This window comes from Lacerta agilis, chromosome 3 (genome assembly GCF_009819535.1).
Source record: "Lacerta agilis isolate rLacAgi1 chromosome 3, rLacAgi1.pri, whole genome shotgun sequence".
Lineage (NCBI taxonomy): Eukaryota > Metazoa > Chordata > Lepidosauria > Squamata > Lacertidae > Lacerta > Lacerta agilis.
In genome coordinates, this window is record NC_046314.1 from 38,654,054 (window position 1) to 38,676,200 (window position 22,147).

Consider the following 22,147-nt stretch of genomic DNA (forward strand, 5'->3'; position numbering starts at 1 on the left):
ACCATATTTGTATTACTGCCTCCCTTCATTCCTTTTATCATTTCTAGACTGTCAATAATCCCTCATTCCTCCTGTTCAACATTATCTGTGTGATATGGTTGCTTGCCATGATCCCTTGAGATCCATTACAAATTTAGATGATGGCCGTGATGCATTTCAGTATCTCCAAGTGCCTACTGCATATACCCATCATGATTTTTTTAAAATTAAAATATCAAAAAGCAGCCTTTCCATACTACATCAGAAACTGCACTTGATTTTCAAAAGCAGCCTACCTGTTTGGGGTAGCACAGGGGCTGGTCTGCTGTTTGAAAATAGGCCATCAAAAGCCCAGCTAGACAAGCAGAGTAAACTGTGATACATTTCTGCAAAGTCTTTTATTTTTTGCCCATTCTACTTTTCCCATTAGAATTTAACCTATTTGAAGTAGCTGGTGGTGGTACAGTGTGGGAATAAAGATAACTTTCCAATATAAGAGGAACTGCTTTTTTTTTTTTAAATAGAAGCCCTTTTCTTTCAGATTGTGAAGAAGAGCAGCCCCCCTTGTGGCTCCAGACTCTTATGGGTGCTTGCAGACAAGCCAGTGATTTCAGCATCCAAGGTGTCACTATTTCTATAATAATGGACTTAGTGGGATTGACTCAGTCCGTTGCTGTTGTCACTGGAGAAAATCTGAATAGTGTGGAAGCACCACAGCCTCTGAGTCCAAATCAAGGAAGAGTGGCTGTTGTGATCAGACCTCCTCTCACTCAAGGCAATCTCCGATACATGGCTGAAAAGACAGATTTTTTCAAGGTACAGTAAAACAGTCATACAGCTTCCATAATGATAAAAATGTGCCAGGCAGAAGAACCCTCTGCAGCATTTATTTTCACTTTCTACAAAGCCTGGTTAGTTGTTAGGTGGTGGTTTAAAGCAGGTTCTAGCTGGGAAAGTAAGTCTGCTTCATAACCTATGGTTTGAAGTTGGCTTGTTCAGAAACTTTGAATTCTTTTTTTTTAAAAAAATGTATGTAGACAAGGTTGTGTCCTTAAATTCTATTGATTTTTGGTAGGACTTATGCAGAAGCTTGTCAAGTGGGGCACAGCCACTATGCTAGCGTCCCAGCAGGTGGCTTGCTGTTGCATATTCATGAGGCAGCAGGGAGGGTGGCATGATGCAAACACACCAGTGAGCCAGTCTGGTGCTCCTGCCAATGTGTTAGCACCACACTAACCTCCCTACCACCTCACCCTTCCACCTTCTAACAGTGATCTGCCTACTGGGAAACTAGAACAGCGGTCCTGTCCACCCGGCGACCCACTTCTGAACTTCAGAGGTACTTAATTTCTAAGTACTGCATCCAAACTTTGCACCTTAGAGACTGTTGTCACTGCTTCGTATTAAATGAAACTCAATACATTGCTCTGGAGCTCATTAGTCACTACACTACTTGTTAAATATTTTACCTACAATCCTGATAAGAGCATAAGAACAAACTGCTGAATCAGGCCAATGGTCCATTTAGTTCAGCATCCTGTTCTCACAGTGGCCCTTGGGAAGCCTGCCAGCAGGACATGAGCACAACAGCACCCTGTTGTTCCACCCACACCCCTGTCAAAGTCCACTGCACAGCACTTTCCCAGTGTCTGACAGCCAGCTAGTTATTGTGCGCTTCGGAAGCCCAGCACACGGGGCTTTGCTGTTGCTGTGGCCCCAAGTGCTTTGCAATGAAACTGCTGCTAAAACAGATGTTGATACTGCGTATTGCAGAAATTTCTTTCTGGGCCTTATAAAGGCTTGGACCCAGAGGCGGAGCAAGGTGGGTGGGGGGCGGGTCACCGCCCGGGGGGGGTGACATTCGGGGTGGTGCCCCCGACCCCGCGTTCGGCGCTGCCGGCGCGCGGCAACTTTTAAGGCTGCAGCATGCTGTTTGCACGCTGCAGCATTAAAACTTGCCATGCCGCCGCACGGAAGGGATGCCGGCCGCTCGCGCCCATCATCTTGGGTGGACTGCGCATGTCCGCATATGCGCAGTCCACCTGGGATGCTGCATGTGTACTAGGGAGCGGTGCCCCGCCCCCGGGGGGTGCCCCCGTGTTTGCCACCCCGGGCGGCAAAGCAGCTCCCTATGCCCCTGCTTGGACCCAAAAACTCATGGGTGGAACTGCTTGAACAGTGAGGCCTTTTCATGCTAACCTCCCTCCGCAACCCCCTGAAAAGCCACTTTGGAGGGGCAGAGGACCCCATGGAAGAATGTAGGATGGGGGTGGGAGCAAGAGGATAGACTTGGCAGAAATCGGGGGGAAGCCTTGTAAAAGCGGAAGTGCCTTCCCATTGTAGAGGAGCACCTACATCACATTTGGATCCCAGTGTTTTTCTACTATTCCATCATCTGGGCTACACCTAGGCATCTCCCCCCAGCTGTTCACTCTGATAAGACAGCTATAACTGTGTCTGTGTGTATTTCTCCTGTGTTCCTTTCCAAAGCATGTGGCATTAACACTATGGGACCAGTTGGGTGATGGAACTCCTCAACATCACCAGAAGAGTGTGGAGCTTTTTTTCCAGTTGCACAATCTAGTTCCGTCATCTAGCATTTGCGAGGATGTTATCAGTCAACAGTTGACCCACAGAGACAAGGTAAATACTGGCTCACATGTATTATGCTCTTTTGAGGTGTGCTAAATTTGGGAATTGAGGCAGTGAAACTATTTTAGAATCCTATATTATCATTGCAGATTATGCAGGTAAAATGCAAGACATGGGAGCCTCATGGTGGTGTTGGTGAGGAACAGTGCAATTCTTATGCAGGCAATCTTCCTTCCTAACAGTAGAGTCTTAATTAAAAATAATGATAAAATAGCTCCTTCTTTCCAGTGTGGTTCTTTGCAACCAGGCTTGCTCTTCCTCTTGTTCCTTTTGTTCAGGTACTGTCTTTAGTCCAGCTTCTTGGATGGCACTAAATAAATAACAAGCTTCATACCGCTCTGCCCTCTTATTTCTGCTTTCCTATTCTGATACTGTACTGAGGGATAAGTACAAAAAGGATAATTGTGAACCAAAAGCTAGCTTGTGATTTCATTTATGATTTAACTGCAGCAATCACTTGATTATACCATTTCCATGTGTTCCGACCTGGCTCTGATTTAGGTTGCCACTTCCCTCCATACTTCCTCCAATGAACTGTTTAACCATGGGTTTATCTGTCTGTTTATTCTGCAGAAAATCAGGACAGAAGCTCATGCCAAGTTTGCAGTGCTATGGCACCTCACCAGAGACCTCCATATTAACAAGTCCTCATCGTATGGTCGCTCATTTGACAGGTTGGTTGGATTCAAAGATAATTAAACTCTGAATATTTTTGCACTGTCTCTACCCAGGAAGGGCCATGTCACTTTCTGACCTAGAAGGCAGCCCCCCCCCCCCAATTCCAAATGGAAAGATAGCCCAGGGAGACCTCTGTCATCTCTTAGACCTTTGCAGAGTCCTCCCATTATGCAGTAGATGAAGTGTCTGCCAAATTGTTCAGCCAGGCTTCCCCAGCTGAAGAAACCGCCGGCTGATGCCCATAGTTACAACCATTGTGGTTTCAATTTGGATTTTCTATTAGGATTTTTTTTTTCATCCTCAGGTCCTTGTTTATCATGCTGGACAGCCTTAACAGTTTGGATGGTTCTACCTGGTCAGTCGGTCAGGCCTGGTTAAATCAAGTGCTCCAACGTCACGACATTGCAAGAGTCCTTGAACCTTTGCTTCTGTTGCTTCTCCACCCAAAAACTCAGCGCATTTCTGTCCAGAGAGTGCAGGCTGAATGCTACTGGAATAAATCATCTTGTTATCCTGAGGATGAAAATGAAAATAATTTTATGCAGAAATTTAACTGTGGCGACTGTAAGTACTATTATTAAAAACCCCAATTTCACATATCCTTCCTTACTAATATGCCTTTATAATACTCCATCATACAGACACTGACCATTTTGTGCACATTCAAGGCGCGCACAGCATGGTCGGACCTGGAGCAGGGCGGGCTTACATACGCTCCGCCGTCTTGTGTGATGACCCAGAACACAACCCCTGAGCAAATCGGGGGTTGCTTGTACTTCCATATGGGGTCATATCACAAATGGAATACATCCATGAGCCAATGCTGTGCATTCCATTACTGATCCTGGAGAGGATGGCGTGGAGTCTAGAATGGTATGAAAGGAAAATGGAGTGCTCTGGTACTATTCTGTACTGATACCATTTTCTTGAAGCATCTCAATTTAGACATCATATTGGTTTAGAAGGGACTCACTAATAATGGTAGTAATGCCACAAGCCGAAGCAGATACTGACTTCTCTAAACATTATTTCTTTCCTGTTTTGTGGACTGCCATCTAGTCTAAGAGTCTTAATTTATTAAATTTTTAGATTTAATGGATTCTTGATAAGCTATATAGTCCAAGTATATATGTTATTATCTGGGAAGTTACTCAGTTACATTTATGATAGATTATTGATGATCTGATCATCTCGTTATAATTTCTGTGTTTTACTAAACCAACCCTTTAAAAATTAATTCTGGTATGGATTGTTTTCTGTTTATTACTCATCCACACTGCATTACTGTGCAATGTAATTTATTCTCTTAACTTTATGTGAATTCTTGACATGCCAGATGAGAACCTAATTAAACCATAAACCAAGCACAATGTCTGTATATTCCCCTCCATACATTATCTTCTGCTTTTTTGATCAATTACAGATGTCAAAGTCCCAATAGCAACATTTAATCAGAGGTCAAATGCTTTGCTTTGCAGATTTAGAACATTTTTAAAAATATGCATTGAGTGCTTTTTGTACTTCTGCTAGTAATGCTCATATTTGCAACACAGATGGGCCCTGATCCAGAGCTCTGTTGAGTCTGTAAACCCATCTACAGAGAATTTAGACTTAACTGAGGGATAGCTACCTAAATGTAATTTATACAGCCTCTGAATAGGACTCTTGTTTTTAACTTGTAAACTATCAGAGTGAACAGTCTGTGAAGCTGCTTTAGCAAGGAAGGAGTGTTATGTGATTTAGGGGAATAAATTGTTCAGTGTCTGTAGAAGACAGAAAAACATCACATCTAAATTCCCCTTTTCTTTTAAGCATTTGCCCACATGCCAGCAAGTCAGGAGCAAGAAATTACTGCTAAAGAGAACAATGAAAAGCAACTTGCCATGGTGGATGAAATGGAGAACTTCAGTCTTACAGTCAACCCATTAAGTGACAGGATCTCCCTACTGAGTACCAGCAGTGAAACTCTTCCTATGGTTGCATCTGATTTTGATCTTCCCGACCATCAGATAGAAATAATGCAGAGTTCGGACTCTGGCTGTTCTCAGTCATCTGCTGGGGATAACCTAAGCTTCGAGGCAGAAGCTGAAAGCCTGATGGCAACAGACAGTTCTCAGCATTTCAGGGGAGATTCGCCGGATGAAATTGTCCAGCAGGTGGTCACTGACTTGATATGCAAGGTTGTCAGTGGGCTTGGAGAAGATACCGAACCAGTTAAGCATTACCTGTATTCAGAAGATGTCTCCACTAAGCTAAATGCTTTGGATCCCTCCGAAGATGTGGCTAAAACTGAAGACCCAAACATTCAAGACAGCCAGAGCAGTTTGCTTAGCAATGACAGTTCTCAATTGCTATCTGCCTCGACTGAGACAGGACTGGACAGCATTTCCAACGAAATCTCCAGAAACAATTCCTCTCCTTGCATCTCAGTAAGCGAGCAGAGTCTCTGCGACACAACTTCTGCGTCAGCGGAAACCAAGTCTAGGCAGAGAAGTCACAGCAGCATCCAGTTCAGCTTTAAAGGGAAGTTCCCTGAAAAAACATCGGAGAAAGAAACCATCGTGAAAGAGTCCGGTAAGCAGCCGGGAGCAAAGCCCAAAGTCAAAATAGCCAAGAGGAAAGACGACGAAAAGAAGAAGGCGCAAGCTGAAAAGCTTAAACAAACCAGTGTTTTCTTCACCGATGGCCTCGACTTAGAAAATTGGTACAGCTGCGGAGAGGGAGAGATCTCGGAAATTGAGAGTGACGCAGGGTCTCCAGGAATGCGAAAGTCGCCCCACTTTAATATCCATCCTTTATACCAGCATGTGCTGTTATACCTTCAGGTGTATGACTCCTCAAGGACTCTCTATGCTTTCTCTGCCATTAAAGCCATCTTGAAAACAAACCCTTCCGCTTTTGTGAATGCCATCTCCACCACCAGCGTCAACAATGCCTATACCCCACAGCTGTCCTTACTTCAGAATCTTTTGGCCAGACATCGCATATCGGTTATGGGCAAAGACTTCTACAGCCATATCCCAGTGGACTCGAACCATAATTTCCGTAGCTCCATGTACATAGAGATCCTCATTTCTCTGTGCTTGTACTACATGCGGAGCCACTATCCAACCCATGTGAAAGTCTCCCCGCAAGACCTGATAGGGAACCGCAACATGCAGATGATGAGCATTGAGATTTTGACCCTTCTCTTCGCCGAGCTGGCCAAAGTGGTGGAGAGTTCCACGAAGGGCTTTCCCAGCTTCATCTCGGACATGCTGTCCAAATGCAAGGTGCAGAAAGTGGTTCTGCACTGTTTGCTCTCCTCCATCTTCAGCGCCCAGAAGTGGCACAGCGAGAAGGTTGCTGGGAAAAATATGGTGGCCATTGAGGAAGGCTACTCTGAAGACAGCCTCATCAATTTCTCCGAGGACGAACTTGACAACTGCAGCACCCTGCAGTCGCAGCTCTTAAAAGTTCTCCAGAAGCTCATTGTCCTGGAGCACAGAGTGATGACTGTGCCCGAGGAGAACGATGCAGGCTTTGACTTTGTCGTGACGGACTTGGAGCACATCAACCCCCAGCAGCCAATGACTTCCCTTCAGTATTTGCACTCTCAGCCAATCACCTCCCAAGGCATGTTTCTCTGTGCCATGATAAGAGCGTTGCACCAGCACTGTGCCTGTAAAATGCATCCCCAGTGGATAGGACTCATTACTGCTTCGCTGCCTTACATGGGGAAGGTGCTCCAAAGAGTGGTGGTTTCTGTGACCCTCCAGCTTTGCCGGAACCTGGACAACCTGATCCAGCAGTACAGATACGAAACAGGATTATCCAGCAGCAGGCATGTGTCTCTCTTTCTCTTGGCATTTTTTTTAAATGTTTAATTTGTTCCCTTCAAAATTGCAACAAATTCAATGTTGTGTTTTAGGCCCCTTTGGATGGCATCAGTTACTCCACCAGATATGATGCTCACTCTGCTGGAAGGCATTACAACTGTTATTCACTATTGCTTGCTGGATCCAACTGCACAATATCATCAGGTAAGCATGTTCAAGGATTTGACTGTGTCTTTGTCTGTGCATGTGTTTTAACTGTAACATTTATTTTTGCCGTTTGAAAGGGAGGAAACCATTATTGAATTGACTGTACCTCTAGATAGGGTTTCCCAAACCTGGGTCGCCAGCTGTTTTTGGACTACAGTTCCCATCATTCCTGACCACTGGTCCTGCTAGCTAGGGATGATGGGAGTCCAAAACCAAATGGAAACCTAAGTTTAGGAAACCCTGCTATAGATCCTTTGCTTATGAGAACAGTTTAGGAGCCCATAATTTGCTTTGTTCTCTAGCGGCACCCAGTAAGTCTGTACATTGCATGGTTTCCTTACAACTCATGTGCATTGGGTTGGTTTAACAGCAGTGCTAATTCTGGGTACAGACCTTAGGGCCAGCCCAATACATTTGCTTCTTCATGTAGTGCAGGACATGGCACCCACCTGAGGACAAGGAATATAGTTGTCAAGTTATTTTGGCACCTGAGGCTGAAAGTGACACAAGCATCTCTCCATCCCTGGAAATAAAAACACTATTATAATAAATGAAATGAATGACAATTTACTACCCCTTTTTGATGTGAAGATGCTTAATGATAGGGTCGGCCCTAGTACACCCGCTGCCATGAAACATAGGAAACTATTAGTGTTATGCCTATATTTTAAAGTTCTACGCCTTCGACTCAGTGCAGACATAACACTAAGAGGGAGAGAGGAAAGACCCAAAGTGAGAAAAGGCAGAATTGTACATGCGTGGAGGAGGTAGGCACTTTCCTGTTTACCCGTATCACTGAGAGTAATTGATATATTTTGCTCTTCTTCGTTGGTACCAGCTTCTGGTGAATGTAGACCAAAAGCATATGCTAGAAGCACGCAGTGGGATCTTGTCTATCCTTCACATGATCATGTCATCTGTGACTCTTCTGTGGAGCATCCTGCAGCAGGCAGACTCTTCAGAGAAAACAGCTGCTGCAGCTGCTGCATCCATTACCACCATTAACCTTGGATCAACAAAGGTCAGAAGAGCATGAATGGTCCTGTGTGTGTCTGCGTACTGTGTGTTTGACTTTGTCAGACTAGATTGAGTTGTGTCTGTTTGAATGTAACCTACAAAGTGTTTAGTAAATCACTAGCACAGAACCACCAGCAACTCTGCAGGTTAACAGAAGGCAAACTCTGACTCCCAAGTTCCTCTTAAAATCCCCCCATTTCCAGCCTTAGCCACTGATACCAAACATCCACAGATTTTATTCTGCTTCTGTTTGCAGTTTGAATGCATCCCTTGCAAGCCCCATTTCATTTTATATCATCACCAGCACTTACATTCTCCAATGATAATATATATTCGGGAATTGAATAAGCTGAGGGGAATTCTGTTATGATAGAAGCTAGAAATGAAGAAACAAATTCTTTATTTGTTAGCAGCATTTCAATGTGAAAGATCTGGCCCATTACTCTCTCTTTTTGTTAACACTTCCTTTTGTTAACACTTCAAACAAACCAGCACTAACTTCCCTAGAAAAAAATCATACCGCTTATCCATTCCTACAGAAAATAATCCAAGGGTGTCTCTTTGTATCACATGTAGGCATCCTGTTTTCTGTTGGTTCAAGGCAGGTCATTGCCCCACTAGATATTCAGCTGTAGTTCTTTCAGTTTCTAGGTGATTGTAACATATATTAAGTTTTCAGGTACTTATTTTCATATGTGGTGGTCATGTGAGAAGATACAGGAATTCTGTATAAATGAATATATGAAATGAGACTTGTCATGGGTCAGATGCTAGACTTAGATCTCAGGATGGTATTATTATCCATATTTTATGGGGGAAGTCAAAATGTTACAAACAAGAACTAACTTAAATTAAGCAGCATGCTTCACAATAGCTTGAAGATAGAAAGATTTAGGTGACAACTGTTTCTCTGAATGGTACCGACAAACCTGGACAGTTGAATTGATGGAAAAACTGACACAGATTGTGAAAGACAGGAACAGTTTAAAACAGGCAAAAGAAAAGTTTCAAGCAGTGTGGTTTTTCTTTTTTAAATACTTAACAAACAAGGAGCATATCTGGCAACCACCGGCCACACGCAGCCTCCAGTGGAATGACTATGTAAGATTACACAGTAAACAAAAAGGGAGAATTCCAGTCGTGAGTAAAGAAGAAAACATGCTTTACAGTAAAACAGATACAACTAGTGCTCTTAACTAAATGTTACTTGTCATGTTATACATTGTTTTGTTTGAGGAACAAAAGCAAACTTAAAAATAAACAACCCCGCTAAGTTTAAGGAATTATTTAGGTTACATTTCCATATCTTTAAAGTCAATGAACAATAGCAAAATACTCTGGGTGCATAGTTTGATAATGAGGATGATCTCTAAATTTCAGAACCTGAGGCAGCAGATTCTTGAATTGCTGGGCCCTATCTCAATGAATCACGGCGTTCATTTTATGGCAGCTATTGCATTTGTGTGGAATGAAAGGAGGCAACACAAAAGCGCTTCAAGGACTAAGGTATGTTAAGTAATGCAGCCATTTGAAAATAATTCCCATCTTCTTTACAAATGTGTTAAAGTATTACGGTCCAGATTGAGGTTCTTGGGGGCCAAGTGCTTTGTATCCCTGGGAATGCAAGTGGGGAGCCTGTCAGTCAACCCAGTACGTTTCATTGATCAGATGACCTAGAGGAGGGGAGGGGTATCTTTTTCAGCCACTTTCTCTTGTAGCCAACTACTGTATCTGGGAACTCCATGCCAGAGATGGGTGGGGCCAATGCAAAATGGAGGTGGAGTCCATGAAAAATTGTGCAGGGCCACACAATACGACCCATGTAATTTTGAAACGGTCAGGACTTCAGTGCTGGACTCAGTGGCAATGTATAATACTTTTTAGGTCATTCCTACAGCTAGTGAAGAACAGCTTCTGTTAGTGGAGCTGGTTCGTTCTATCAGCGTTATGAGAACTGAGACTGTTATGCAAACAGTGAAAGAAGTCTTGAAGCAACCACCAGCAATAGCCAAGGACAAGGTATGGAAATAAATTAAGCTTGCATTTTTTCAACAAAAAAAGTTGGTGTTACGATGGCTGTGCTGTGTTTGACAAACGTTAAAGGTAAAGGACCCCTGACAGTTAAGTACAGCTGCAGATGACTCCGGGGTTGCGGCATTCATCTCGCTCTCTAGGCTGAGGGAGTCGGCGTTTGTGGCTGTAAAACAAACAAACAAACATATCCAATGCATTCAATTAAAACAGGTGAAACGTGTTGGATTGCTGCTGCTTTATGGTTAACTAAATTAATCAGTTTGCTTTGATTACTGTAATAGCTCATGCTAGATAGTTGTGGACACAACCTCATTTAATTTTGGAAATGAAAACGGGTGGCAGTTCTGAACTTAAAAGATAAATGGAGTTGACTTATTTAAGCCCATTGATTGCAGCAGGTTTACTCAGAATATAAATAACATAGTTGGGTGCAACTTTTTGATAGGAACATTATTTCCAGCATCCAGTAAAAAAGTTGGTGGCTCTAAATTTCCCCATTCTGCAACCCCCCCCCCCCAATCCCAGTTCTCAAATGCCAGGAACAATGGTAACTTTTCTGAAATGGGCTGAGTTCCAAACCTACCTCTCCTTATCATAGATTACTACAACTGGCATTAAGCTTAAAAACCAAGGAAATGTCTTTAGGAAAAAACCTTAAGAAATACTTCTTGCCACCTGACTGAAATTGTGCTGTCAAGGAATCACTGCTGGTTAAATTGAGCAAGGTTTACTTTATTATTTTGATTCCTGGCTTTTGATGCACTTTGGTGGCCTTGGGGGGGGGGAATGTAACTGCTCTATTTTAATACTTTGCTTCTAAATCTTTCTAGAAGCACCTTTCATTGGAAGTCTGCATGTTGCAGTTTTTCTTTGCGTACATTCAGAGGTAAGACAGTGAGTGGTTATGGGTTCTTTTCTTTTCTCCCGTGTCATCAGATGAGATGTTTGCTGTGTGAGGGCATGCTTTGTGCAGTGGTTCCATTCAGTTTTTAAAGCGGGTTTTGAGAACTTAAGGTTAAAAGTGTCAGAAGAGAAGCTGAAACCTAATTCCAGTTTTTCGAAAATTAGCCTCTTTCTGAAGTTGGAAGATCTGCAGGATTATTTTCTGGTGTCACAGTTCCTCTAGAGTCCTTTTATCTTAACTGTTGGGTCGTTCACTGAGAGAAAACACCAGTGTTAGCTTTCATTGTTTATCCCATTTGTTTGACACTAGGCTGCAGTGTGAAGAAGTACTCTAATGGCCTTTGGAACCCCATATGTATGACCCCCCCTTTTTCTTGCAGAATCCCAGTGTCCAACGTAGTAGACAGCTGGGCCTCATTATTGCTTCTTCTGAAGGATTCCATACAACTTGGCCTTCCAGCTCCGGGGCAATTTCTCATACTTGGGTGAGCTATTTTGTTTGCATGAGCACCATCAATTTTTCCTACTGAGAAATGCCAAGATCATTTTTCAGAGACATCAAAACATTATTGATGAGTGATAGGGAGTACCCATGATGATTTTAAGAGATAAGTTGATCTCTTGCATTTGGGGGACATGTTGCTACTTCACATTTGGAGAGGTGGCTTGGCCTTCGCAAGCCAGGCTGAAATCCAGCAAATGTCATGTGTAACCCAACCCCTGTAATTGGCTCTTAAAAAGAACCATCAGCACAGCTTTACGTAGGTGACAATGAGCAAGCCTTGTCTGCACGACAGTAATTTATTGGGGCCTGGTTCAGTTCAGATCCCATGAATTTGAATGTGAGAGTTAAACATGTACTTAAAGCGCTCTCAACATCAGAACGGGGAAAGAAATCCAAAATGGTGGATGCGCAATGCACACTGTGTTATGAACCAGAGCTCTTTTATAGAGGAGCATTTTGTGTCAGAAGATGACAACCTTTATCAAACAGCATGTGGGCATGAGAGTGCTCTGATCAGAATTAACAAACCTAGTCTTGTCTTTTGATTAAAATTATTATTAATAATATGAAGCATGGCACAAAAACACAAGCTTGCACCATTTTGGACCACCACTGCCCATTTTGGTGTGTGTCATGTAGAGATGACCTAAAAAGCTGCATGAATCTGCTAAAATATCAGTTTGCTGTAATCCAAAACTTTGTTTTCCCAGACCTAAACCCTTGTGTCAGCTTGCCTCGTCTGTAGTATCACCATAACCTCATGCAACCCCCGTGTTGTTTTGATGGATGATAACTCCACATGTTTTGTTTCAATACATTGATAACCACAATGTTGGTATACATTGCTGTGGAAAGTATTAACAGTCACTTGTTTTATCATTTGGATAAATACAAGGAGTGAAATCCCAACTGCTACATGAGGGTCTTCTGCTTAGTCACTGGGTCTCCCCAGAGGGCTTCCCTTTCCTCTTCAAACAATCTCCCTTCATCTGCCCTGCCACTTGCCCCCGAGAAGCCTCTTCCCAAAATTGGAGTTGTCTCCAATGTAACGAGAGGTGCAGTCAACGTGGGAAATTAGGCTCCTCCTCCTTTGCATGTAGATAGCCTTGAGCATCTTTGCATTTCTGCAGTTGTTGCCCCCTTGGTTTAAATATTTGGTCCATCTGTTTTATTCAAGCCTTCATATGAAAGTTTACTTCTTCTTTTTTAAAGCGTTTTAAATGAGTTTATAATGAAAAACCCAAATCTGGATAATAAGAAAGACCAGCGAGATCTTCAGGTAAGAAATTTATGTCCTTGGTTACTTCTGAGTACAAATGTGCTTTTAAAAAATAAAATAAAAAGAAAGCACATTTGTAATTGTAATATTTTGTTGTGTAGCACACCGAAGCTGGGTTTTACCTGGGTTGCTTCCCAATTCTTTAGAAGGGATACATTCTTTAGAAGAGATCACTTTTAATTATTGAACTAATAAAATGCTCTCTGATTTCAGTCAGATTTTTGTACACTTAATTTCTAGGAAATGTGTGCTGTGAGTTCCATGTTTTAACATGTGAACCTTGAATCTGATGGTGTTGTTGCTTAGATGTGCCATGTTTTTCTGTCTGAAGTGAACCAGCAAATGAGGCCACCTCAGCTGTTTCTGGGTTACGTTTGGCCAGTTGCTACTTATGGGGAGCTGATCTGACACCCGCTTGTCTGTTGCCACGTCTGTCTGTTGTTCGTGACATTGTCACTCTTTTCATTCTGCCAATCGGCTGCGCAATTCTGACACATCAGCGCATCAGGATCCTTTTGCATGTTACCATTGCACAGGTTTCCTTGAGGGGGAGGGCCCGACACTTTTAATCCTTGCGCTATTGACATTTGTATAAACTCTGAGCACTCTGAATACCACTGATCAAGCGACCCCTTGCACCGCGGCACTGCCTTATGCATGTTATCCATCACCCTCATGCAGAAATCGACCATGCAAGAAAAATCAATTACTACTCCTTTTATACACAAGACTCTCTTAATTATCTTGCATTTCTTCCCCTTGCCTCTTTCAGGATGTAACCCACAAAATAGTGGATGCCATTGGAGCCATCGCTGGCTCATCCCTGGAACAGACTACGTGGCTAAGGCGCAATTTGGAGGTTAAACCATCCCCCAAGATCATGGTTGATGGAAACAATCTGGAGCCTGACGTTGAAGGTGATTTCCCGCCCCTCCGTTCCTCCGCCCAGCATATTTAATCAGTATCCAAAATTGCTTCTGTTGATGATAACAGTAGAACAGAGATGGGGAGACACTTTTGGCTTGAGGACCTTATTCTAACATAACCGTAACAGGGCTTCTTTTGTGCAAGCCACAGCCACCTGTCCATCACCTGAGGGACAGGTGAGCATGGCTTCTCCAAAACAGCCTGATGGGCCTAATTAGGCATGTGTCTTGTCCATGCCCCACCACTGCAGTAAAGCAAGGCTACTGCTATTTAAATTCACTTTACATCTAGCTGAGGGCTGCAAACCTCTACCTGTGTATCCCTAGCTAGATGAGAAACCGTGTCCTATATCTGTCCAGTCCAGCAAACAGGATAATGGTTACACAGCCCCCCCTTTTTAAATCACCTTGAATGGCATTTCCAGGTAGTTTTTATTGAAACTATTTTTTCTGGGGGGGAATGCATTTTAAGGATTATGATGCCAGGTGACTGTGCCACCTACCTGTCCAATGTGGTCTGCAGGGAATGTGCAGATAAGGATCTTTGCCTGCTGAGCTAAGGTTCCTTGCCTCTTGTTTATGGTTTAGGGTTATACCTTATCTCCCATTCTGCCCTCTGGTTGGGGCCACTGCTGCATCTGCAAGCCTGCTGCTTGTGGCCACATTAGAAGGTAGGGTGAGAGCAGGATAAATTTCCCCAATGCCATTGCATGACGGCATTGAGACTGTCTTGGGATCTCACTTGCATGTTTGGCAGTCAGCTGGTTGGTCTAGGAAAGTTGAGTAGAGGAACACCTCTGCTCATTCCAAACCCACCCTAGCCTGACAGAGTTTGGATTGCTCTGTCTGTGTTGCATATGAACACAGCCTATGCAAACGGTATTTCTATTTGTTTTTATAATGATTCTTTATTTTAATTGAACCACAAGCATCCATTCCATGCAAAATAATTAAGACAACTTGTTGAGATTTTAGCTCAGCTTAAAATCACAGGATTTTGCAGGATTAAAAATATCAGTAGTTGAATGCAAATATATTTAGTCAAATTTCAGCTGGAGGGCTTTTATCTCACAGCATACATTCCAGTGCTAACTTGTTTGATGTACTGCATATTTAAAGACCTGTGGTTTCTTTTAAAATGGCTTGATAGATATTGACACACGGATTCATGTCTTCATTTTTTGTCTCTCCCCCCCCCCCCTCGAAAAAATAATGTTCAGATATGTTGTCTCCAGCTTTGGAAACCTCAAGCATAACTCCATCCGTTTATAGTGTCCATGCCTTAACGCTGCTGTCAGAAGTAAGTGTCCCTCCTTTTTAGTAGACTTTAAGATACTTGTTTGTATATAAATATGAGAGTTAACACAGAAAAGAACAGAGCATTATTTCACCACACTTGCACTACAGGAATTTTGATAGCTGGTGAGAATATTCAGATGTGCAAGAAAGCACTTATTGCTGAGCAGCAAGAAGCCTGGTGGGCCACAACTGGCCCCTGGGCCTCACATCTGCTCTAATGAAAGGCAAGGAACCTGATTTTCTATTACCTCTCCTATCCAGGGCAGGCTCTGGTGCTTCCTAGAAGCTTCTTAGGTTTTGGAGCAGTATGGGATATAGCATAGATGGCTGTAATCAGTAGGAGGGATTAGTGAAAGTGGTGTGCTGCCTTAGGCTAACAGAAGGGCTTTTGCTAGCACAAAGCTACCATTCAAATCAGTGGGACTGAATTTTGTCGTGGCTAATTTAAGCCCCGTTGGTTTTAAGGGCTCACTATAAGCATGACTTGAGATTGCAATCCTAACCCCACTTACCTGGGAGTAACCATCATTTAATTCAATAGAACTTACTTTTGAGAAGACATGTTAGGATTGCCTTGCAAATCTTCATCCAAGCCCATGTCTCTGGAAATGGTAGAGAAGGGAATTGTGGGTTGACGGATGCCCATGCATGTGCTTTGGGGTATACATTTTCAATATTTCTCTTCTCTTGTAGGTCTTGGCTCATCTTTTGGATATGGTTTTCTACAGTGATGAAAAAGAGCGAGTTATTCCACTTCTTGTAAATATAATGCACTATGTTGTGCCTTATCTTCGCAATCACAGGTACCTCTACAATTACATGTACAACTTATTTTAACTATGATGTACACTTTTACTTTTAATGTATTTTTAATATTTGTTGGAAGCCGCCCAGAGTGGCTGGGGAAAACCAGCCAGATGGGCGGGGTACAAATAAATTATTATTACCAGCATTATAGTTTACATAAAGTACTCTCTGGACGAGTTTCCCAAACAAGGAAATGATGATTAACTGCTTCAGAACAAGCCAAGATACTTAGCCAACTTAATAGCTTAATATCCTGACGCGTTCGAAAGCTGTCTGCCATAGTTTCCAGGCTTGAACAAAACAGAGAACTATAATTAATGTTAGTTAACTAGATACATTCTGGTTTGTTTGCTGGCTCTTGTGAAAAGGCTGTGCATGTGGCCAAAGGCTCATCTATATCTCTGCCTATTAAGATGAGATTCTGTTGTTTGAATGTGGTCCTTCTCTGCAGTCTTGAAATGAGCAGTTACATATATGAAGCACTAATACTTGCAGTGACATATGGCCCTACTCTGCAGGAACGACTCCAAAGCTGGTGCTCCCCCACTCCAGATATTTCCTGCTATCCTATTCATCTGCCACACTTCCCTTCATAGTAGATTAAGGTCCTATCTGGCAATGATTGCATCCTTGCTCCCCTAGTAGTCTTTTTTGCCACTTCCGCAACTGCTCTTCTGAGTGCACTTGTATGAACTCATGTTGACTATTGAAAGAGTTCGGCAGCAAAAGTAGCAATCTGTAGTCTCCAACCTTTCCTGCTTGTTGGCATTTGTGAGACATTTTGCATTTGCATTTCAGCAGCCTGGGTTCTGATTTTGCACAGTAACTCTGTATTTTGCAGATAGTGTTCATGAATAGCCCTTGATCCTATAGTAACTCAAGTCAGTTGCTGTCAAAAGCTTCACCAAACAAAAAAACACTGAGCCTATCACAGTGTAAACATTCTGTGCTGTGTATTACCAATGGCAGGAATTTTATCTGTGTGGCTGACGGACTCTGCTGACCTTCCCGCCAGAGGTGTGACTCACTTCAGCCACTTAGATTTGCATTACTAGGCTTGCTCTTTATGTGGCATAACTTTCTGGTGTAAGATGCCTTGGTTTTTCCAGATCTTTGCTTCAGGCTAGTTGTTGAAGAAAAAGGACCTCTCAGGCTACAGGTGACACAGAGCTGCTTGAATGAATAAGGCATGTTTCTGACAAATAAGGCTCTAAATGCTTCACCCAGTACGGAGGCAGAGAAAGTGTAGCCCTCCAGATGTCGTTTGACTTCCAGTTCCCATCAGTCCCAACCAACAAGGCCAGCAGCCAACATTCATGATAGGAGTTGTCGACTAGCTACATCAATAGTACCATCATGATTGTGATCATGCACGTGCACAGAGGAGGGTGGTGATTTTCTAATAATGAATTTTCCTTTTAGGTGCACCCCCTTGCACGGTGCTAAAGTCTGCTCTGGAGGGTTTACTGACATCCAGGAGCAGCATTTGAAGGGGATGGGGCATTCAGTGGGCAGCTGTAGGCCAGGATCTGGTGTTCGGATCCAAGCAAGAATAATTTCAAATTTATTTAAAGGTGATGCGTTCAGACTGTTTTTGTGCAGGACTTTTCTTATTTGAATTCTTTTTGAATTGGATTTATTTTCTTGTTCCAGTGCCCATAACGCACCCAGCTACCGAGCGTGTGTTCAGCTGTTGAGCAGCCTGAGCGGCTATCAGTACACGAGGAGAGCGTGGAAAAAGGAAGCTTTTGACCTCTTTATGGATTCCACTTTCTTTCAAATGGATGCTTCCTGTGTTAATCAGTAAGGCTTTTTGTTACTCCTGTTTGATTTTAGTACCTGGCGGGGGGGGGGGGGGTAGAATTGTTTCCCCAAGACATTTGTTGTCAACATGGGGCCTTCCAGATGTTTTGGGACTCCAAACTCCTATCGGCCCCAGCCAGCATGGCTGATGTTCAGGGATGATGAGAGTTGAGGCCAGCAATGTCTAGAAGGCACCACACCAGCTCCTCAGCCTTAAGACGGTATACAGGCAAAATTCTAGCAATCTGCACTTTCCAGATGACTAGATACTCTCATTTGCTTGTATAATCTTCTGTTGGCTGTACAGTCTACATTATATAAAAGGCACCCCCAAACTCGACCCTCCAGATGTTTTGGGACTACAACTCCCATAATCCCTAGTTAACAGGACCAGTGGTCAGGGATGATGGGAGTTGTAGTCCCAAAACATCTGGAGGGCCGAGTTTGGAGGTGCCTGCTATACAACATCACAACAGGGTTTCAGGCAGCTCTTTCACCAAGCCCACCTGCAGATCCTAGTGGTGAAACCTGATGCATTCTGCATAAGGTACAGCTGATCTTTGTTCCTCTGCTATTTTCTCTCTGGTTCTTAGAGCTTGTTTCTCCGAGTTCCCACAACTTGTTAGTTCTGCACGACCACTGCCTCTACTGGATTCCATGCCCATCTATCCATAGCTTGGATAGTGTGGTTGCTGATTCCAGAAAGAGCTTCTCAAATAGCCTTGGTTCAAGCTTGATAAGGGCTATCAATGACTATATTTTATAACCATTGTTGCAGACAGTATGCCTCCGAATAACAGTTCAATTGCTGGGGAGAGTGCTGTTCCTTCTTGTGGACTTCCTAGGCATCTGGTTGACCACTGTGAATGGATGCTGCACTGGATTTCATTTTGCCTGATCCTGCAGCATTCTTCTCAAGTTCTTGTCTCTTTTCTTTATAATCTCCCCACCCCCAAGACTCCCTCTGTCAACAGAGGCAGCTGCTTGGTTCTTACGGATCTGTACCATTCATATACTGTGGGATCTTATTCTGACGTACAGAGCAGAATTGTGAAAGGGGCGTCAAACTGACACTTTCTCTTTTTATTTAAACCAAAATAAAATGCCATGTTTTTATTTGCAATGACAATACAATTTTAAATTCTTTTTTTAGTTGGAGAGCAATCATGGATAATTTGATGACACATGACAAAACCACGTTCAGAGATCTGATGAGTGAGTTCTGGCTTTTAACTGTTTGGAATCCATTATATTATTATTAGCTACCATGTTGTAAAGGTTGATTCTTCTGATGTTTGCATAATGCAGGCAAACCCCAACCTGCGGCCCTCCAGATGTTTTTGCCTACAACTCCCATGATCCCTAGCTAACAGGACCAGTGGTCAGGGATGATGGGAATTGTAGTCCAAAACATCTGGAGGGCCGAAGGTTGAGGATGCCTGGCATAATGGTCCAAATCACAACTAATCTAAGCCAAGAAATGCTTGTTTTTTGACTTTGCCGTTGGAAGTACAGTGGTACCCCGCTAGACGAATGCCTCGCAAGACGAAAAACTCGCTAGACGAAGGCATTCGTCTAGCGGAAGGCTGCCCCGCAAGACAAAAAAGTCTATGGGGCTGCCTCGCAAGACGAAAAATTTTCGTCTTTTTTTTTTTTCCGTTTTGCGGAGCGCGGCTGTCATTGCCGCTCCGCAAGACGAAAAACCCGCTAGACGAAAATTTTCGCAGAACGAATTATTTTCGTCTAGCGGGGCACCACTGTAATTTTGGTAAATTTATTTTGTTTCCGGTTTTGTGAATTTAATGTTCATTACATCAATATCTTGAATTTTTCCTTGCTCTCTCTGCCTTAACCTAGTGCTACTTTGTTGTTTGTATGCAAGATCCACCTGCTAAGTAGCCCTCAAGAGTGTGTCTTAACTCAGAATGTGTTGCATCCCTTTAAAAAAATTCTAGAGTAATGAACACTAAGACTTATTGATTGAAGTGACTGCTGAAGTGTGAATGGTGCCAGGTCTATCCTACGAATAGTTCCCATGCTCTCATGAATATAGGGAACAGTGGGAGAATGCTGTGGCTCTCATGTCCTGCCTTGGGCATCTCATTGGCCACTGTGAGAAGCAGGATGCTGGACTAGATGGGCCTTCTTAGGAGAAATGCACATAAACACTTCAATTAACTCATAAATAGGATCCATGTAGTGTATACGGTACCTGGCATATATGTTTAAAGTGCAGAATACAATCTGGGCACTGACTTAAGGCACTCAACTAGTGATTTTAATAACATACTTTAAATCAGCCTTTTCCAACCTGGAGTCCTGTGCCTGTTTTGAACTACACCTATCTCTGAGCCAAGAACTTTTGTCTTCACTAAAAGCACCATCTCTGCTGCATGATTCCTTCTTTAGCACGTGTGGCTGTAGCTCAGAGCAGTTCACTCAATCTGTTTGCCAATCGGGATGTAGAACTGGAACAGCGTGCTATGCTTCTGAAGAGGCTGGCCTTTGCCATTTTTAGCAGTGAAGTGGACCAGTACCAGAAATACCTTCCAGATATACAAGGTGAATAAGAATTTTATCATTTCCCTTGGAGGGGTAAAGTTAATACAAGTGTTCTTTGCTTAACTATTATGAGTGCTTTATGGATTACATGACCTCCTGCAATTTCCACTTTAATAAAGGATGGGGGACTTGCAGTCCTCCAGATGTTGGACTACAACTCCCATCATTCCTTACCATTAGCTTGTGCCCCAGGGAGGTCACTTCAGTGCTGCTAATGCGGTGGTTTGACTTCACCCCTGGAGGCGCACTCCCATTGTCTCTCAAGACAGAAGTATGACAAGAAGTCACAAGTTTATTAATATATGGAGGGCCAAGGACTCCCCATCCCCAATTTAAATCGTAGTTAATCTTCTGCTGTGTGTATTGGCACATAATTTGGGGCCAACAGAACAAAGCATACAAAAAAATATCCTGCTAACCTCATACCATAGGCTGTTATCATTGTCTCTTAGAAACACAGTGAACTGTTTACTTGAAAACTGGTACATCTCTCTCTCCTTCCCCCAGCACCTCTAATATTCTACATTGCGGGGAGGTTTGTGTGTGCATGAGTTTAACGTAGCTTTCCTAAATACAGTCAAGCAAATAAACTAAAGCTCATAATATTAATCAATTGGTTTTTTCATTAACTGGGCTGCAGATTTTTGAGCTACCAAATCTGTGTTGATTTTCCTGTTTCAGAAAGGCTGGTAGAAAGTCTCCGCCTGCCACAAGTGCCCACTCTTCACTCCCAAGTGTTCCTCTTTTTCCGAGTTCTGCTCTTGAGAATGTCTCCACAGCATCTTACCTCGCTTTGGCCTACCATGATCACAGAATTGGTGAGTTGCAACTGACTTTGGAACATGGGGAAGCTTTTTTTCTATATTAGAAAAAAAGCCAATAATTCAAATCTCTATAGCCCAAGGTTAGCCAACACATTGCTCTTCAGATGTCGCTAGGATACGATTTCCAGCCATTAGTGATGATGGGAGTATATCATTGCTGGGGTGCAAGCCTACATGCTATGTCATGCATAAAGTCACACGTTTTGAGTAACCTACATGGATCTTTCCCACCTGATCATTAGCCTAGAACAGGCATAGGCAACCTTCGGCTCTCCAGATGTTTTGGACTACAATTCCCATCATCCCTGACCACTGGTCCTGTTAGCTAGGGATCATGGGAGTTGTAGGCCAAAACATCTGGAGAGCCGAAGGTTGCCTATGCCTGGCCTAGAAGGAGGACAGTAATTGAGTGGAAAAGATCAGGTGTTTGTTCACATGCATGCTACTACCATCACATCACTGTCAATGTGTAAGGGGGATATGATTGGAATGTCCATTTATTAATATTGTTTTTAAAATTTGGTGTGGTTTTCTTTTTTAAAAAACCAACTACTTCAGGTCCAAGTATTTTTATTGATGGAACAGGAACTCACAGCTGATGAAGATATCTCAAGGTAATGCCAATTTCCCTTTCATCTTATTTGCATAGTAGTTGAAATATACTGGCTGATAGTCCAATTTATTATAGATTAGCCTTATTTTATATTACTAATTTAGAAGGTTCCCCCCCCCCCCCAGTCTTGCTATGAAAACAGGAACACAGTCGGTGCCAGTAGGCAGCAGTAAGCAATTTTTTTCATTCCAGTTCATGTTTATCTAATACTGCAGTCAGTTCACAGAGATCAAATTAATCA

At 42.9% G+C, this 22,147-nt stretch overlaps 1 protein-coding gene across 3 annotated transcripts in view; it reads left to right on the forward strand.

The window, feature by feature from the left end:
* DOP1A (DOP1 leucine zipper like protein A) overlaps positions 1 to 22,147 on the forward strand; it is a 78,501-nt gene that overhangs the window by 53,263 nt on the left and 3,091 nt on the right. For all 3 annotated transcript variants that reach the window (XM_033143302.1, XM_033143301.1, XM_033143303.1), the window contains 20 exons: positions 521 to 795; positions 2,470 to 2,622; positions 3,205 to 3,305; positions 3,614 to 3,873; positions 5,122 to 7,132; positions 7,220 to 7,331; positions 8,173 to 8,355; positions 9,732 to 9,857; positions 10,236 to 10,370; positions 11,216 to 11,271; positions 11,669 to 11,773; positions 13,006 to 13,072; positions 13,845 to 13,989; positions 15,219 to 15,298; positions 15,991 to 16,100; positions 17,758 to 17,907; positions 19,061 to 19,122; positions 20,317 to 20,469; positions 21,151 to 21,287; positions 21,852 to 21,907. In XM_033143302.1, coding sequence (XP_032999193.1) covers positions 521 to 795; positions 2,470 to 2,622; positions 3,205 to 3,305; positions 3,614 to 3,873; positions 5,122 to 7,132; positions 7,220 to 7,331; positions 8,173 to 8,355; positions 9,732 to 9,857; positions 10,236 to 10,370; positions 11,216 to 11,271; positions 11,669 to 11,773; positions 13,006 to 13,072; positions 13,845 to 13,989; positions 15,219 to 15,298; positions 15,991 to 16,100; positions 17,758 to 17,907; positions 19,061 to 19,122; positions 20,317 to 20,469; positions 21,151 to 21,287; positions 21,852 to 21,907 — 4,477 coding nt within the window. The remainder of the gene's footprint in view (positions 1 to 520; positions 796 to 2,469; positions 2,623 to 3,204; positions 3,306 to 3,613; positions 3,874 to 5,121; positions 7,133 to 7,219; positions 7,332 to 8,172; positions 8,356 to 9,731; positions 9,858 to 10,235; positions 10,371 to 11,215; positions 11,272 to 11,668; positions 11,774 to 13,005; positions 13,073 to 13,844; positions 13,990 to 15,218; positions 15,299 to 15,990; positions 16,101 to 17,757; positions 17,908 to 19,060; positions 19,123 to 20,316; positions 20,470 to 21,150; positions 21,288 to 21,851; positions 21,908 to 22,147) is intronic.